Source organism: Phascolarctos cinereus, unplaced genomic scaffold (genome assembly GCF_003287225.1).
Source record: "Phascolarctos cinereus isolate Bilbo 61053 unplaced genomic scaffold, phaCin_HiC Scaffold_9;HRSCAF=440, whole genome shotgun sequence".
Classification (NCBI taxonomy): Eukaryota; Metazoa; Chordata; class Mammalia; order Diprotodontia; family Phascolarctidae; genus Phascolarctos; species Phascolarctos cinereus.
The window spans coordinates 193908770-193927198 of NW_027556402.1; the positions used below are offsets into that span (position 1 = coordinate 193908770).

Consider the following 18429-nt stretch of genomic DNA (forward strand, 5'->3'; position numbering starts at 1 on the left):
GCTCTCCTCACCACCGTGCATGATATACCTTTCTGATCAACCATCCAAGTTGTCTTTGGCTGGAAATTTGTTTCACTCTGTCTTTTTGTGGGTTCTGCTGCTTTAGAATTTTTTTAGAGCCATTTTTTATAGGTATTTGGAGGGGTTTGGGGAAGAGCTCAAGTCATCTCAAAATTATCAGCACCTTTTTGATGTTCTGCTGGTCTGTCTGGAGCTGTGGAGGTCTGGATTTTGTCTGGAATTTCTATATCATAAGACCAGAACCTTAGCAAGTAGTGCCTAGATGGTTTCTCCTGATTTGGCGTATATAATTAGGGTGTGAATTTTGGTTAATATATGAAATTCAGAAATTATATTACTTTGATCTTTGGGATGGTTTATATATGACTTCCAGATTCCCCTTTGCAATCTTATTTCCTTTATACTGGCAACTTATAAACCTACTTACTATACTGACTAGAGGGTAACTAGAACAAGATATAATTTTAACACAACATATATACTATAAATGAAATAATAATAACATTTACATGATATATTTTATATGTAATATATGACATAGTAATAATATTTACATAGTGTTTCAAATTTTGCCAAACGTTTTTCATATTATCTCATTTGATCCTCACAATATCCTTATAAAAAGAGGTACTATTATTATCCTTATTTTATGTGTGAGGAAACTGAAGAAGGTTAAGTAACGTGCCTAATAGATAGTAATTGTTTGAGGTGAGATGTGAACTTAGGTCTTCTGACTCTGCATCCAGTGCTTTATCCATTATGCCACCTAGCCATGTATTTAAATGCAACTTAAAAAATCTAATAAACAATGACTTTACATTTTAAAAAGTCAATAAACAGAAGTTCTTCTAAAAAGTAATAAAAATGTTGAACTGTAATTCAATTCTAAATCCCAAATTGTAAAGGAAAAAAAACAATTAACATGAAATCATAAAATGAAATTTAAAATGAAATAAAATTGTAAAATATAAGCATATAGTAATTATTCAGGAAATTTTGCTTAATAAATAACAGAAAGAATCAAAATACTACTTAAACTCCTAGAATAAAGTTCCTGAAACAAACAAAAAATTAAAACAAACTATGGATAGTATTGGCACTCGTTGCTTTTTGGAGGTAAAGATGAAAACAGTTCTCATCCCTCCTCAGCAACCTCCCCCACCTAAAACTCTCTGTCCTTTGGCAAGTGGGTATTGTTGGCTAGTGCCAGTCAGGTCTTTTATTCTCCTACCTGGTACTTGAGACTCTCAGGTCTCAACTTCACAATCCGCGCCCGCCCCCCCCCCCCCCCCATGAAATGGCATTGAGGGAGAAGAGAGCTCAGAACGTAGTCTTGTGAGAGGTGGAGGAGAAGAGCAAAGTCAGAAGAGAAAAAGTTTAAGGTGGCTTCCAACTCCTAGCAGAATCAATCAATCAAAAATAATTTATTAAGTACCTATTATGTGTCAGGCAGTGTACTGAGTACTGGGGATACAAAAAGAGGCAAAAGGTGACTTCTGCCCCAAAAGGAGTTTACAGTCTAAAGGGAGAGCCAACAGGTAAACATACATGCAGAGTAAGCTATATACAGGATAAATGGGAGAAGAGAGGGAAGGCATTGGAAATAATAAGAGTTGCAGAAGGCTTCCTATAGAAGATGGGATTGTAGTTGGGACTTAAAGGAAGCCAAGGAGGTTAATAAATAGAATGGAGGAGGGAGGGCATTCCAGGCATGGGGGACAGCCAAAGAAAATGCCAAGCAGGGATGGAGGGTCTTGTTCACTGAACAGCCAGTGTCACCAGATTGAAGGGTACATATTGGGGAGTAAAGTGTAAGAAGATTGGAAAGGTAGGAGAGTGCTAACAGAGAATTTTGTATTTGATTCTGGAGGCAATTGGAAGCCACTAGAGTACATTGAATAGGGAGGGGGTGAGGGTGTCATAGCAATGCCATAGAAACAGGACAAAGAGGCTGTTTTATAGGCGAGAGGCTTGGACTAGAAGGCTCTCCCAGGTGCCTTTGATGATGTTCTGTGAAAGTCTGAGGCACTGTGGGTGAAGTAGATCTCTTCTCCCCTGCAGAACCTGAGGCTATAGATCTTCAGTGAAGGAAGAGCAGGGATTGGCAAAGGCTGGAGGTGGGAAAAGCAACTGGAAATGACGTAAAAGCAGAGAGGTAAGGAGCTGCGGAAGGGCCCGTGTCTGCGGTATGACGTATAAAGCCAGCGCCTCCCCTGCTCCCTCCCATCGTGGGGGATGCGGCGGCAGCGCTTTGCGTCATCTTCCTGCGCCGTGGCTCCTCCTTCTTCTCTTCTGCGGGATTCCGAGGTTGGGGTGGCCGGGTTCAGACATGGGTTTAGTGGGGCAGGCCCTGGTCACGGACAGCGGCTCGCGGCTCCCTCTGGGGTTCTGGTCAGCAGTGGCTGTGTGGGTGGAGAGGCCGCAGGTGGTCAATAAGCGCCTGTGCGGCGCCAGGCTGGAGGCTCCAGGGAGGCCGGCGCGGGAGCAGGCCCAGGAGCCGGAGGAGGGGGCGGTGGCGGCGAAGGAACATCCTACAGGGGCCGAGCCGGGGAGAGCCGGTGGTGCGGGCCGGAGCGGGGCAGCGCGTCGGGCCCCCTCCTCGGACCCGGATCCCACCTGGGAGGATCTCTTCCGGAGCCTCGTCACCGCTGATAAGGAGGTGCTGCACTTTCTTAGGGGGGTCCGGGTGGAAAAGCAGCCGCAGGCCGGACCCGAGGCCGAAGTACTCCTCAGAACCCTCATCCCCAAACCCAGTGCGCCCCACCCCAAGCCGGCTCTGACAAAAGAAATGGTTGTCAAAGGTAACCGCGTTCCTTCGGGTGGGAGGAAGCTGGGGTACGCCCATCTGTCCTTCTAGGGCCGCGCGGTGTGGAATGGAAGAGCCCGGGGGGCGCTCGGGGACGGCCACCTGCTGTGAACAGCCTCGGGTCACGTCCTCTCTGCCCTTGGATTTGGGGACCGAACTCGGGCGAGGAAGCAAACCAGACCATTCACAGCGATTATAGAGCTAGGGAGGAGGCATTCAACGAGCATTTATTAAGCCAGGCACCACTGATAAGTGACTTGTCCAGGGCCCCACAGACAGTATGTCAGAGTTGGGCCTTGAGCCCAGGTCCATCTGTCTCCAAGATCGGCTTTATCTACTGCTGCTAGTATTACTGCTACTTCTACTACTAGTAGTGCTGCTGTCACTGTACTATTAGCACTGGTAGCACTAGTACTGTTAGTGCTAGTAGTATTAGTGCTACCTCTAGTAATGCTACTACTAGTAACACTAATAATACTCTAGTAGTACTACTATTCCTACTTTTACTACTACTAGTACTACTGCTAGTGATACTAATAATAGTAGTATTGCTGCAACTACTACTAGTAGTGCTACTACTGCTACTACTACTGTTCCACTAGTAGTACTCTACTGGTACTACTATTCCTTTTCCTAATACACTACTGGTAATAATACCACTAGTAGTAATGGTAGTATTGCCACTGCTGGTATTACTACTACCACCATTAGTACTAGTACTGCTGCTACTACTACTACTTATACTATATATATATAGAGAGAGAGAGAGAGACAGAGAGAGAGAGAGAGAGTATATATGTACACTATAACAAAGCTACTAACATCTCAGTTGTTCCTTGCAACAACTCTATGAATGAGGTGCTATTATCCCCATTTCATGGATGAGAGCTAGTAAATATTGGAGGCAGAATTTTAACTCGAATCTTCCTTCTTCAGCCAACTGCTTCTGTCTGCTATGCCTCTTAGATGCATACTACCCCATGCTGTCTCTGTTCATGCTATCTTTCTAGTTCATGTTATTCTATACTAGTATGTCTTTTGTGTAGAACTACTTAAACATTGGTGAGGAGACATGGGAGGATTACATTACTTCAACAATAGCTTACGTGCAGAAGAAACGAAACCTAGACTTTTCACGTGGGAAGAAGCTGAGACTAGGCAGGTGAAGTGACCTACAAGGTTACACTGCTGGTTAGTGACAGAATTTTCTGAGTTCCTTGCCCTGACCTCATTTATATAGCTTATTACAATTTATAAAGTAACTTTTCCTACAGTGGCCCCATTTTGGAAAGAAAGGACTCCAAGGTTCAAAGTGGGGAATCAGTTTATCTGATGATTAACAGCTAATAAGTGTCAGAGGAGAAACTCATTTCAGATTTCAAGTCCAGCCCTCTTTCCACGGAATCAAGGTAAGAGGGAATATTCTGCCCATACCTGAGCTATCAGTTTAATTGACGTGGGGTATGATGATAATAGCTAGTGACCTCATTTGATCCTCAAAGCAGTTATTAGTCCCATGTTACTGCTCCAGTCTAAGATCTTCATTTTATAGATGAAGGAAACAGACCTAGTGTTGGGCCTTTCTAAAAGCCTGTCATGGTAAAAATAGCATCTGGTGTATGAATTAAATATGGCCTTGTAAAATGATTAAAGTATATTATTTCCTTTTCCAGTTTGCTACCAGCTGTGCCTGAAGCCTGCAGCCGAAGGTCAAGAGAGGCTAAATGACCACACAGCTAGTAAAGTATCTGAGGCAGGATTTGAACTCAGGTGTTCATGACTCCAAATCCCAACAATATCTCTAAGATGATCAATAAATTGAATATTGCATTTGAGCCACATGCCTTGCACAGAGTAACTGGACAGAAGCTAATGTGCAGGAATCCTGTTCAAGGAAGGCTTCTTAGAGAAGTTGGAAGTAGAAGTCCAGTCCAAATGACTTATTCAGTTTTCTTTTCATATTATATGTTGAGTTTGTGATGCCTGTATAAAATCCAGGTGGAAATGTCAGAGAGAGAGAGAGAAGAAAAGATGGCTAAGAACAGGATATGAGTAACACTTATTTTAAGGGGTCAGGAAGAGGAGTCAGTAGAGATAGTGCATCTAGGACTGCTCAGTGTGACTACTCATAGCTGTAGTGTGTAAGCTCCTTGCAGGCAGGGACTGCTTCATTTTTGACTGTACATCACTAGTGCCTAAGAGGCAACATGGCCTAGTGGGTAGGGAGCCAGCCTTGGAGTGAGGAAGACCTGGGTTCAAGTCCTGCCTTTAACACATTGGATGTGTGACTGCTGGCAAGTTATTTACGCTCTCAGTGCCCCAGACAAATCTCTTAAAATTATAAATTGCCAAACAGGGAAGTTCTCTGCTAGGAATTGTGAACACCATTAAAATCAGAGGTCTGGTTTAAAAAAAAAAGATGCCATAGCGTATGTTCATACTGGGCACTTGTTAAATTCTTGTTGATTGATAACTCTTCTCACCAAATAAGATCATCTAAATTCTGATAAACATTTTTGAGCATTTTGTTTTTTACAGCTTTTTTTTAAAAAAGATGGAGTGATTTATTTTTGAAGAATTAACATTGTTTTTAGCATATGGACTCATTTTTTAAAATTATGTAGTACCTAGAATTGTACTGTATATGTTTGGTTCCTTATTAAATGAAATTTGACATTGATAATAATACTAATTTTCTACCTTGCATAGATTGGCTAACTTTTCTTATTTTCTGTATCTGCAGTGGAGATTATAGTTCCCTTATACCTTACAAGTGTAAATCAGAGATTAATGAGATGAATTTCAAGTATCTAGAATTGTTTGAAAGGAAAACAATACTTACCTATAATTAAAGATTACAAATGAATGTGATCCATATAAATTGAATCTCCTAATTTTGCATTGTGGAAAAGAATTAAAATTGTGTTTTTATATAAACTGGTTCAAAGTTGATGTGATGTTTATTTTGCGTTCATGCACATTTCATTAGCACAAGTTTTGCAGACCTCTTCTTGCTGTCAGTGCAAAGTGATTTTCTCCCCATAGTCACTTTGTGATACCTTACTTTTTTTAATCTAATAAGAACAACTTTAACCAGAAGACTAATTATACTTTCATAGTAAAGATAAATTAGCTTAAAGTTATTATAGAAGATAATCCATAGTGTTTACTATAGCCAGCTTTCTAATAGGAAGAAAAAATACTACTGATAACAGATTTCTGTTTCCTTTTTTTAATGGAGGTGTGTTTGCTTCTGGAATTCCCTTTGAAGATTTATTTGTGATCTCATCTCTGCGGGGAACCCCCTATATTAGTACAGATCAAGAACCCTGTTCATACTTAGCTGACTTGTGCAATTCTTGTACATGTTTACAAGTTTAAATTCCTCTACAGAGGACTTAAGTTTCAGGAGAGGCTTCCCTTGGGCTCTTTTAATATTTCATGAATTGTTACATCTGATCACACTGGCACACCTACTTTTCTGGCCATCCACATCCTTAATGGTGGGATTTACATAAATTTTTGTGCAAGTCATCATTGGAATGCTGCAGTTTTATTTACATTTAATAATCTTTAATGTATTTTGAGTCATTCACAGTTTGATTATTAAATGTATAGCATCAATGAGAGAATTTCTTTTTGGATAGGGCCTGTAATTTCATTTGTAAATTGAACTCAGGAAATTCTCACTGCCAGTGACAGTTGTCTCCTGCTTTGTAATTTAGAATCACTGGGTGGGAGAGTATTGGTGTTATGGTTTTGTACAGTGCCTAATACAAAGTAGGCACATAAAAGTTTGACTGATGAAGAACAGTTTTGGAGATTAGAAGCAGCTTCGGATTATCAGAAATGCTGCACCGTATTTTATTGACTTGATGTATCTGTTTAGCCACATTGCTCTCTACATTTTATTTTTAGTATTTCTCTTCAAAATCAGTTTGACAAATTCAACAGATATTAAACATCTCCTCTGTACAAAGTGCTATTGGGCATTTAGGGAGGTAGAAGACTGGTTCAGTCTGGAAGATAATTTTTTTTTTTTATGAAGGGCCAGGTAACCTTGTTCCATTTAATTTATTTAGAACTGCTTCCAAGAGAAATAAATAAGTTTCCAAGAACCATATTGAGCTAATTCCATTAAATGTAATTGTATGATTTGGGTGTTTTTTTCTCCCTTTTGTGAGGGCATCAATGTGTCCCAGTAGATAGAGCACTAGGCCTGGTGTCAAGAAGATCTAAATTTAAATCCACCCTTAGAGACTTAGTAGCAGTGTTGACTCTGGGCAAGTCATTCAACCTGGTTTGCCTCAGTTCCTTATCTGTAAAATGAGCTGGAGAAGGAAATGGCAAACCCTCCAGTAAAATTGCCAAGAAAATCCCAAATTGGGGTCATGAAGAATTAGATGTGACTGAAAATCACTTAATAATAACTTTTTCAACATGCTATTTACTATAGAATGTCTTAACTTCTAATGTCCTTATCTATGAAAAGAAAGGATGCAGATGTAAAAAAATAGCCCCGAGCTCTCTCCTTACGTAAGATATAGTGAGATTTAGTTCTTAAATCACCCATGTTCTTTCTTTTAGGTCCTTTGTGGAATCCATGCATTGAAAGTATTTGTATTTGCTGAGAGAGACCTTGAGTTAGAAGGGGCTTGTCCCGGACCTTCATTTTACATATAGGGAAACAAACTTTGTGTTGAACATTTCGAAAAGCCTATCATGGCAAAAATAACTTCCACTGTTTTAAATATGGAATTGTAAAGTAATTAAAATACATTATTTCCTTTGGTTTGTTACCAACCTTGTCTGTAGCCTGCATCTGTGGAGGGAATAACCCATGCAGGAGAAGAGGATACTTGAATTTTAGAGCCCTTCTTGTTTAGAACGCTGGCTCTGGTTAGGCAAGGATCACAGCTTGTTTTAAACTTTCCTATCCCTGCTAGCTAGCATAGTGCCTTTAAACTTTAAACTTCTTTAAACATTAAAGTTTTAAACTTTATTTCCCCCGGTAGCTGACACAGTAGCTTTTTAGACTATTGAGCACAGTTGCTCAGTTGACTTCCTGAATTTTGTTTCCAAAATTACCCTGCTGAAATGCACAAGTTGTGTGAGTGCACCTGTAATCCCTACCAGTAGAGGCCAAGGTTGCAGGATTGCTTATGTGCCGCTTAGCTAAAGTAGGACCGAAGCTGATAGTCTAGCACCAATATGATGAGCCTCTTGTGGGGAAGGGTGGAGGGAGGTGGGATCAGGGTGCTTAAGGAGAATTGAACTGTCCAGGTTGGAGAAGCAGGTCAACTTTTCTGTGCCAAGCAGCAGTATGATTAGACCTGTGAGAGGCCGCTGCACTTCAAGCCTAGCCAGATAGGGAAATGCTGTCCCCCAAAAATGCATGTTAATTAAAAGAATAACATTAATATTGATTAAACTTTCAGATTAGTTAATATTTTTTAGAATATAGAGTATGGAGCACTTAAGTTGTAATAGAAAAAAGGGGGCTGGAAAATTACGGAAATGGAATACTAGGGGGTTGGTCTTAGAGAGTTGTCCAGAGCATTGAGACGTTACTTGACTTACCCAGGCTCACACAGCCAGCTTGCGTCAGATGTGGGATTTGAACCCAAGTCTTCCTGCCTCCAAGAAGCAATGTATGCATTATGCCACACTGCCTTTCCAATTAATGGGATTTAATAACTAAAATTTCAATAACACTGTAAGGTGAAAAAATCAGGTTTTTAAAGAATAATTGTGTCTGCCTAATGTTTCAACATTCAGAAATAGTGCAGTTATATACTCGCAGCACTTAAATGTGTTTTTATCTATCCATAGATGTTTGTGAATTGTCATGTAAAAATGACCTGTTTTCTGTGCATCCCAACACTTTGAAGACCTCTTTATTTCTGGGCATGTCTCAGACATGTACTTTGAGGCAGAGAGAAGGTCCTGGAGGATTAGCCCTGAGCTTTTATCCAACTAGTGTCATCCAGAATCACAACATAGATGCCCTGGAGTGGCCCAGAACTTAACTAGTCTGGTAGGAAGTGAGAAAGCCAGTAGTGTTCACTGGGATAAATTATGTTCAATTCTGGACTCCTCTTATTCTGCAATTTATTAAACTGCTAAGGTTTTGTTTGGTCTTCCTGCCAAGAGATATAAAGCAGCTTTGCTTACAAATGCAAAGTAAGATGTCTTAATTCATACAGATATACAATATGTTCCAAAATTTAACATTGATTTAGTGTGTGAAAGAATGGTATTTCAGAACTGATACAGGTCAAATACCCTTGTCATAGATCATCTCATCTAGTCTACAAAATAATCCTGTAACAGTGGCAGGGAAGAAAATGATATCACACTTTTTTATTTTATTTATTTTTTGTTTGTTTTTGTGAGGCAGTCGGGGTCAAGTGACTTGCCCAGGGTCACACAGCTAGTGACTATCATGTGTGTGAGGCCGGAGTTGAATTTAGGTCCTCTTGACTGTACGGCTGGTGCTCTATCCACTGCATCACACCAGGAGTTTTCCTGGTTTGATGCCCTTTCCGCCATATCTTGCTGTCTTCTGATGAAAGTCTTGGAAAAGAATCTTGTCATTATTTGTTTTGTTTTACTAGAAGTTAAATTCTTTTGAGTATTATTTTTTTGGAGGATAGGGGGAGGGGATTTTGGGAAATAGACATTTCCCTGTGATAGAAAGGCATAGGATGATGTTATTAAAAATAGAATTGCTTCATAGGAATATTCCTGTGAGTCGTTTCATGCTTTGCATTTATAAAAATTAATCTTTTTAAGGCAACGCAATTTAGTATAGGGAGCATAGGATAGAAACTCTTAAGACTCTTATTGTGACCCGTATTTCTTACTAGTGTGAAAAACATGATAAAATTCTAGAATTTTAGAACTTAGAAGGGCCTTCCAGAGATCATTTGGTTCAGCCTTCAACCTTCAGAGGAGGCCCAAAAGGGTAAAGCAAGTAAATAATAACGTGGAGTCTAGAGCCCAGGTTTCAGTAATGACAAGGGACACTGTTTATCTATGCCTATGCCTAGGAATGCGTTATCTCCCCAATTAGATTTTTAAGTCCTCTTGAGGACCTGTCTTCTGCTGAACTTGGCACTCCGTATTTATAATTCATGGTAGCTACTTAGTAAGTGTTGAATAAGAGCATGATTATTTCAGATGCTTTGGTTTTTTTTTAAAAATAGTCCATTTATTTTTATTTTTTAATTAACAGGCATTTATCTCCTTCCTGCCCCCATTGAGAGGGAGAAAAAAAAAACCTTTGTAATGAATATAATAGGCGCGCAGAACAAATTCCCACTTGTGCAAGTCCAAAACTTCTGCATCTTGAATCTATCTCCTGTCTGTCAGGAAGTAACCTAGTTTATCTCTACAGTCTTGGTTGGTGATTGCATGGGTTAAAGTTCTTAAGTTTGTCTTTGTTATATAAATTGGTCTGGTTTTGCTTAGGTATCTCTGAACCCATCCCTTTTGGCATATCATTTATTATGGCAAAATAGCATTCCATTTTGCTCATCTGCCATAATTTGTTTAGCTGGTTAGTTTCCAATTCTTTAGAAACTACAAAAAAAATCTGCTATTGATATTTTTCTACGTGTAGATCTTTTTACTTCTTTCAGTCTCTTTGGAATAGCGTGATGTTGCTAGGTCATAGGTCATACATAGCTTAGTGTCTTTTGGAACATAGCTCCATGTTGCTCTCCAATATGGTTGTACTAATTCACAACTCTAACCAACAGTACATTAATAAGCCTGTTTTCTCTTAGTTTCTCTAGCATTTTTCATATTTTGGGGGGTCATTTTTTCAACCTGATAAGTATGATGTGGAACCTCTGAAGCGCTTTAATTTGCATTTTTTATTATCGATTTGGAGCATTTTTTCATATGGATATTGATGGATACATTCCTTTTGAAAATTGCTTTTTAAATCTTTTGATCGTTTAAGGAATAGTTTTTTCCTTGTTTATTTCTTATACGTATATAATATACTCTTAGATATTTTCCACATGCATTTGGGAAATGAGGCCCTAATTGGAAACTGGTGCGAAGATTTCGTATACGTGGTTGAAGATGGGTTATGTTTTTTGTCTGTATTCTTTCTGATTGGGTACACATAAGCTGTTTTAAATAATCTCACTATTCCCCAATTCTCTTCCCCAGATATCTTCAGTGGAACTGTAACCTTTTTACCGCTGGAAGGCGAACAGCTTTTAAAAGTTAAGAAAAGCAATATTTATCAAATTCAGCTTAGACGAAACAAAAATGAAGAATGGTAAGAGCCCCTAGAAAAATACTCTTTTTCTGTTATTGTTTTGACTATTTCTTTTCTTTATGTAACTTCAAGATTCAGAAATAGAGATAGACGAAACTATATCCGTTACTTTGAACATTCCATGAACCTTACCTTTATTATTTGTCTAAGTATAACTCTCCTTAGATACATGCTATAATATGAGTAAAGTGTTATTTGTACCATTGTTTCAATCTTTGAACTCTTTTTGTACCTAGAAGTACTACCAGGTAATTTTTTCTTCTAGACTGGCTCTGTGGTTTTGGGTATGTAGGGCTCTTGGTGTAGAAACTTCTGTAGCATTGCAGATTGGCAGTACACCAGCAAATCATAAGCTTAGAGAGTTGATCGAAGCTTTGAAAAGTTTAGTAATTTGCCCTTTGTCACATAGCAATATGTTTTGGAGGCAGAACCTGATTTCAAGGCTGTAATTTTTATCTATCATATCATGTTGCCTCTGTACCACTTGATTAAAGCCAACTGACAACTGGGCATGGTGATGCATGCCTGTAGTCTCTGTTTCTGAGGAGGCTGGGGCTGGCAGATTGCAGGAATTCAGGAATTCTTTGCAGTAATAAGCTAAATCCTATGGAATGACTGCATTAAATCTGGCAGTCCGGCAAATATGGTAAGCCCCCAGAGGTGGAGGGTGAACAGGTTGCCTAAGGAGAGGTAAACTGGAACTTGTTAGAAAAGTGGAGTAAGTTCAGGCCAAGCCATAGGATTGGCTCCAAGAGTGGCTGTTGACCTGGATACGGAGGAGTCCCCACTTTTCAAAACAAAAACAAGCTAACAATAGCAAAAACAAAACCCAAATCACTTAAAAAATTGAATCATGTGTTAAAGTTTTATTTCCCTAAGGGAAATGCTTAAGGACAAGAGCCCGATCTTACGATACATCTTTGTGTAACCCATACCTATACCATAATGCTGTCTAGTGCTAAAAAATTCACTGAAGATTTTTGAGAAGGGGAATGATTTGGCCATGCTTATGCCTTAGGAATATTATTTTTGCATCTGTGTGGAGAAAAAAGGAGAAACTAGAAGTAGGATGACCAAATAGGAGGGTATTGCAACAGTCTGGGCAAAAGGTAATGGGGATCTGAACTAGTGTAGTGGGCCCATGAATCCAGAGACTTGAAAAGACTCACTTTGCTAGTAAGCCTTCCACTGTTCACCTTGTTTTCCCTGTTAGAGTATAAACTCTTCTAGGGCAAGGATAGTCTTATTTTTATATTTGTGCCCCCAGTGCCTATGTTAGTGCTGAACACATAAGAGTTGCTTAATAAATAATTACTAATTCATTCATTCATCTACTGAATTGATAGCAGACAGTTCATATATTGAAGTTTGTTGATAACTTTCCATTATGCTTTACCAATGTGGCCTTTTGTAAGGACTTTCCTAGGGCAGGGTTGGTATTTAATCAGTAGCCTTTTCAGGCTTCTTATCTTCTAAAAATATTGTGATGTTGATAACATAATTGGTCAAGTTTACATCGTCTCCTTGTAAGATTACCTTGGAAGTAACATTGATGGTGTTGGCATAGATTTTCCCTTTTTTTAGTAAATTGTGATATATTTTGTGTTTTGCTTATTTTCTTATAAGCTCTAGATTTGCCTCAAGAGCTTCTGATTATGTATTTGATCCATTATTTAAGTAGTATGTAGAATATATCTGTGTGAGGACATTATTGTTTCTTTTCAAATTATTTATTCTTTTATTTATTAATATTCATTTTTTAAAAAATTTCAAGTTCCAAATTTCCTGCCTCCTTTCAGCTCCTTCCCCACCCATTGAAAATGGAAGTAATATGATACCATACATGTGAAGTCATGTAAAATGTATTTCCACGTTAGCCATGTTACAAAAACAAAATGGCAAGAAAAGTAAAGTGAAAAAAGTATGCATCAGGCTACACTCAGAGTTCAGTGTTCTCTCTCTGGAGTGGATAGCATTTTTCATCATGGGTCCTTTGGAATTGTATTAGATCACTGTATTGATTAGGGTAGCTAAGTCCTTCACAGTTGATCATCATTACAAAATTACTATTTCTGTGTATAGTGTTCTGGTTCTGCTCACTTCACTTTGCATCAGTTCATATAAATCTTCCCAGGTTTTTCTGAGACTATCCCAGGTATCATTTCTTGTAGTATAATAGGTTTCCATCGCAATCATAGACCACAACTTGTTCAGCCATTCTCCAGTTGATGAGCATCCCTTCAATTTCCAATTTTTTGCCACTACAAAATATATTTTTGTTCATATAAACCATTTTCCTTTTTCTGTGATCATGTAAGAATATTTTTAACACAGCAAAATTGAGTCATGGGGAATTTCAGATTTATGTATCTATATGAATGTTGTCATATTGGGAAGTACATTTAATTCATTGTCCATCTGTATTGTCGTTGTGTCACTGTTCAAAGCATTTTTAGAAACTCTTCTTTTGGGACTGCCTTGAGTGACTTTGAGAACTCTTTTATGGATGGCTGTTCATATTGGCCCTTATGGTGTCCTTATTTGACCTGAGTGTAATGAAATGAAGTAAGGCTGTCTTATAACAAAGTGTGTTTTGTGAAGCCTGTAATAAAATATTCCTCTGTAGTGTGAAGTTGACCTTGGACTTTCAAAGACTTTACTGGTCTGATATAAATGCTGGTAGAGCTTGCAGAGTTGGGGAGTCTTTGAATGCCAGTCAGCAAACTCTGTATATATGGACTCAGGCTGAGTCAAGCTAAGTTCAGAAATTTAAGACACACACACATAAACACAGAGGCATATGCATATATGCATGTGTGTATATATAGTTTACAGTGTATATATGTACTTATGTCTATATCTAATCTATATGTACATCTATATCTATGCCTATGCAGATATAGATATTGATAGAGATCTCTGCACACATATATTAATGATAGCAGCTTATGAAGATTACTTCTTAAGGTGAAGTGGGATTTTTCTTGTGCATTAGTGGAGTGGGTAGATGATGTTCAGAGTTGAATTGTCTGGAAAGAATGCAGGGGGCAGAGGTTCTCCTAGTCAAGAGGGCTTTATAGATACAAAAGCAGCAAGCTCGTCCTTAGGAGCACTAGCAGTTTGCGATAGGACAGGGGCTTCCTTTTGTATACAAATTTTGGACATTCAGCTGCGGGTTGGGATATGCCTCTATGTGGGTAGTTAGCCACAGGGGAAGATGTCAGGAAAGCGGAAGCAAGTGTGTTAGGGGATGCAGGAAAGGAGAAGAGGGTATGTTGGGTACTTTACAAAACAGTTAAGGGATGTGGTCACAAAACAGGGAATTTCATTTGTAGCATTTCAAGGATATGCTCACAAACCATAGGGGTTAGTCATGTACACAGAAAATAACAAGATTTTCTTGTCAACACAGGGAACCCTCAGTTACTGGGCAGATTTAGATTTAAGCAAGGCTCTCATTGTTGCTGGGCAGAAGTCAGTCTCATCATGTATGACAGAAGTACTCAAGAGATTTTATTTGTGCTCAGAGAGGGAACAAGCAACCTGGAATTTGACATTCTAATATCTTTGTGGACCAAACAGTAACACTTCCAGGTCAGCAGACTGAGTTTCCAGTTTCTTGTGGTATTGTATATTAGTGACTTTAGCTTTCATGGACTTTCCTGAAAGTTATAAATAGATTAAAAAAATTGAATGATTCAGCACAACTTTATGTTGTTTTAGAGGGTGGCCAAGTGGGGTAATGTCATAAGGATGTTCATTAAAGAAAACAAAAATAATACTATTACAAGAAACAAAATGGCACAGAATCCCAAAGGAGAGTGCATCTTGCTTTTCTGTCTGTTTTCCTTTGTTAGATTTAAATAGAGTTTTTATTAAGCACTGACTGTTGCTTAGTCCAGAGGACTATATAACATTTACATAAGCTGTTGTCCTTGCTTCCTGGGGCTTTCAGTCACTTGGCAAAATAAGACCAATACAGATAATCTTTACATTGTATTAACATGGTAAGTGTATTAGAGAGTTAGAAAACAAATGGCTCTGTAGGAGTTGGTATTTGAATTGAGCCTTAAAAGATGGATAGAAACTTGACAGGTGAAAAGGGGGAGGGAGACATTTCCAAGCCTTAGAAATTAGTGAAAGCAAACGTATGGAGGTCTGTGGAGCTTGTGTCTGTATGATGGGCTCCATACAGTGGTCCGGTTTGTTGCAAATGTAAGAAGCAATAGGAGGCAAGGCACCAGATTGGGCAGGGCTTCAGAAAGAAAATATGTGTCCAGGATCCAAATCGTTTTCATTTTTGTGGCAAGATATAATGTCATCACGGTTTCTGGTTTCCTCTTTTGTGGAAGTAAGTACATAATTCTAGAACATGTTCTCTAGGTAACCCTACTTATTTGTTGTTGTTTTTCTTTCCTTTTTTCAAAGGTGCATATCCATGTTAGCTTTCTCTCCAGAAAGATGGGATTCAGATGGAATCATATACCCCAAATCTTCCTGGCTTGGAAAAGAATTGTTGTCCAAGTTGGCCAGATGGTCTGTGGAGAATAAGAAGAATGAATTTAAAAGCACTCTGTCACTTATTTCACTTATGAAATATAGTCAGGTTTACCAGGAACTCAAAGAGAAGTACAAAGAAATGGTTAAGGTAATTCTGATGAAAACCAGATTTTCCTTATCAGTCTTGTTTTTAAGTGAAGTCATAAGTTAAAATTAGAGTTATATAAAATTTCAGATTTCCCACAAATTGTAACCAGCAAACATAACTAATGCTTAAGGCATACACACCGGAGAGGTATGGCAGAGGGGTATGTGGAACTTTGTCAGTTACCTCCTTGTTTAATAAAAACAGCACATCACACTTATATAGTTCTTTATTATTTACCCAACAATTTTGCACTCATTATCTTGTGTAATCCTCATTGTAAACTTAAGGAGGAAGGCAGAGCAGGTATTATTACTCCAATTTTACAGGTAAGGAAACTGAGGCTCAGTAACTCCCGTAAGATCACATGACATAAGTTGGAAAGGCCATTTTAGAACCCCAAACCCTTAGGTGAGGTCTTTTTCTTCTTTCTTCTGTGCTTTGTCTCTGCTTCCTAGTGTTCAATACATGGTGATGGTACTCCCAATTTAACATTTTTTGTGACTGTTCAGTGCTTCATCTGTACTTTCACTGTCTCCACACAGCACATTTGTTGCCAGATCTTGTTGTTTCTCCCTGTACAACATCTCCATTCTTGTGGCCACAACCCTCGTTCAGGCCCCCATCACCTCTCATCCAGACTATTGGAATAGTTTTCTAGCTGGTCTCTGCCTCAAGTCTCTCCTCACTGAAATCTACATTCCCCTCAGTGGCCGAAGTGATGTTTTTAAAATGTAGATCAGATCATGTCTCCTCCTGTTCAGTAAGCTCTAGTGGCTCCTTATTACTCCAGGATCAAATATAAACTGTTTTGTTTGGCATTTAAAGCTAGTTACAATCTGATCCTTTCCTACCTTTCTAGTCTTTTTACACTTTATTACCCTCCAGGTACTCTGTGATCCAGCTACACTGGCCTTGTCGTTCCTTGAACAGAACACTCTATCTCCAGTCTCTTTGCCTTTTCACTGGCTGTTTCCTTGCCTGCAATATTCTTCCCCCCTTCCCTCTGTCTCTTCGATATCCTGGCTTCCTTTAAGACTCAGTTCAGCGCCCACCTTCTAGAAGAAGCCTTTCTTGGTTTCCTCAGCTACTAATGCCTCCTTTTCGGATGGCCTCTTACATGCTGTCTTCCCCATTGGAATGTACATTCCATGATGGAAGAAGTGGTTTGTTTCCTTTCCTCATGTCCTCTGCACTTAGTACAGTTCCTGGAACATTATAAATCCTTGATACATGCTTGTTGACTTACTGTCTATATAAAGAACACAAAAAAATCAGGATTCTTTAAGTATATAGCATATGAAGTTATAGTCATTGTGAAAATAATACCTTTTTTTGGGTGTTTTCCCTAACCTTATAATAAAAAAAGAAACAACAAGAAGTACAATATCACAGTCAAGGAAGCCTGATATAATTTTTATTACCAACTCATTCTCTGGGCCATGTACCCATGAAAGAACCTGTTTCTCTTACGGAAGAATAACTTTAGTCAAACTCTATGTTAGTCAAGATATTAATCTTTATTAGTATAGTACCAGATAGATGTTTTTTATAAGCTAGGCTAGTCAGTAATATGTTATAATGTGGAATAAGTTTATGGGGACAAATTTTCTCCATGCCACATTTTCTTGCCATGCCAAACTACCAAAGAAGAATTTTATAGTGCTAGAAAAATATAAGAACAAAATTCATCCAAAGGAACAAAAGGTCAAGAATATCAAGGGAATCAATGAAAAAAATGGGAAGGAAGGCAACCTAGCAGTCCTAGATTTCAAACTATGTTACAAAGCTGTAATCATCAAAACAGTCTGGTACTGGCTAAGAAGCAGTGTTGGGTCAGTAGACTAGTTAATACACAGTAATAAATGACCATGGTAATCTAATGTTTGATAAACCCAAAGATCAGGCTTTGGGGGTAAGACCTCAACATTTGACAAGAATTCCTAGGAAAACCGTAAAGTAGTTTGGCAGAAACTAGGGATAGGCCAGCGTCTCACACCATATACTAAGATAAGGTCAAAAGGGATAAATGATTTAGATGTAAAGGGTGATATCATAGGTAAATTAGGGAAGCATGGAAAGATGTACCTGTCAAATATGTGTAAAAAGGAAAAGAGTTTATTACTCAAACAAGAGAGAGGATCAAGGGAAGTAAAATAATTCATTTTGATTACATGAAATTAAAAAGCTTTTGTGCAAACAAAATTAATGCAGGTAGAATTAGAATGAAAACAAGAAAACCTGGAAAATTTTTTACAGCAGTTTTCTCTGATAAAGATCTCATTTCTCAACTATATAGGGAACTGAGCCAAATTTACAAAAATAAAAGCTGTTCCCCAGTTGATAAATGGTCAAAGGTTATCAACAGGCAATTTTCAGAAGAAGAAATCAGAACTATCAAAAGTCACATGAAAAAATGCTCTAAATAATTATTGATTAGAGAAATGCATATTAAAACAACTATGAGATTCCATCTCACACCTGTCAGATTGGCAGACATGATAGAAAAGGAACATGACAGATGCTGGAGGGGAATGTGGAAAAATTGGGACACTGTTGATAAAGTTGTGAACTGATCCAACCATTCTGGAGAACAATTTGGAACTATGCCCAAAGGGCTACAAAACTGAATATCCTTTGACCCAGCAATATCACTACTAG

General features: G+C 38.5%; 1 protein-coding gene across 2 annotated transcripts in view; it reads left to right on the plus strand.

Annotated features, from left to right (window-relative positions):
- Positions 1-2282: 2282 nt before the first annotated feature.
- Positions 2283-18429, plus strand: part of TRMT44 (tRNA methyltransferase 44 homolog) — a 48273-nt gene continuing 32126 nt past the window's right edge. The window contains exons 1-3 of one of the 2 annotated variants that reach the window (XM_020992269.2): positions 2283-2822; positions 11012-11123; positions 15552-15771. In XM_020992269.2, coding sequence (XP_020847928.1) covers positions 2351-2822; positions 11012-11123; positions 15552-15771 — 804 coding nt within the window. In that variant the 5' untranslated portion in view covers positions 2283-2350. Of the gene's footprint in view, positions 2823-9501; positions 9795-11011; positions 11124-15551; positions 15772-18429 lie in introns of those variants that run through there. The other variant, XM_020992271.2, reaches the window with a different exon arrangement.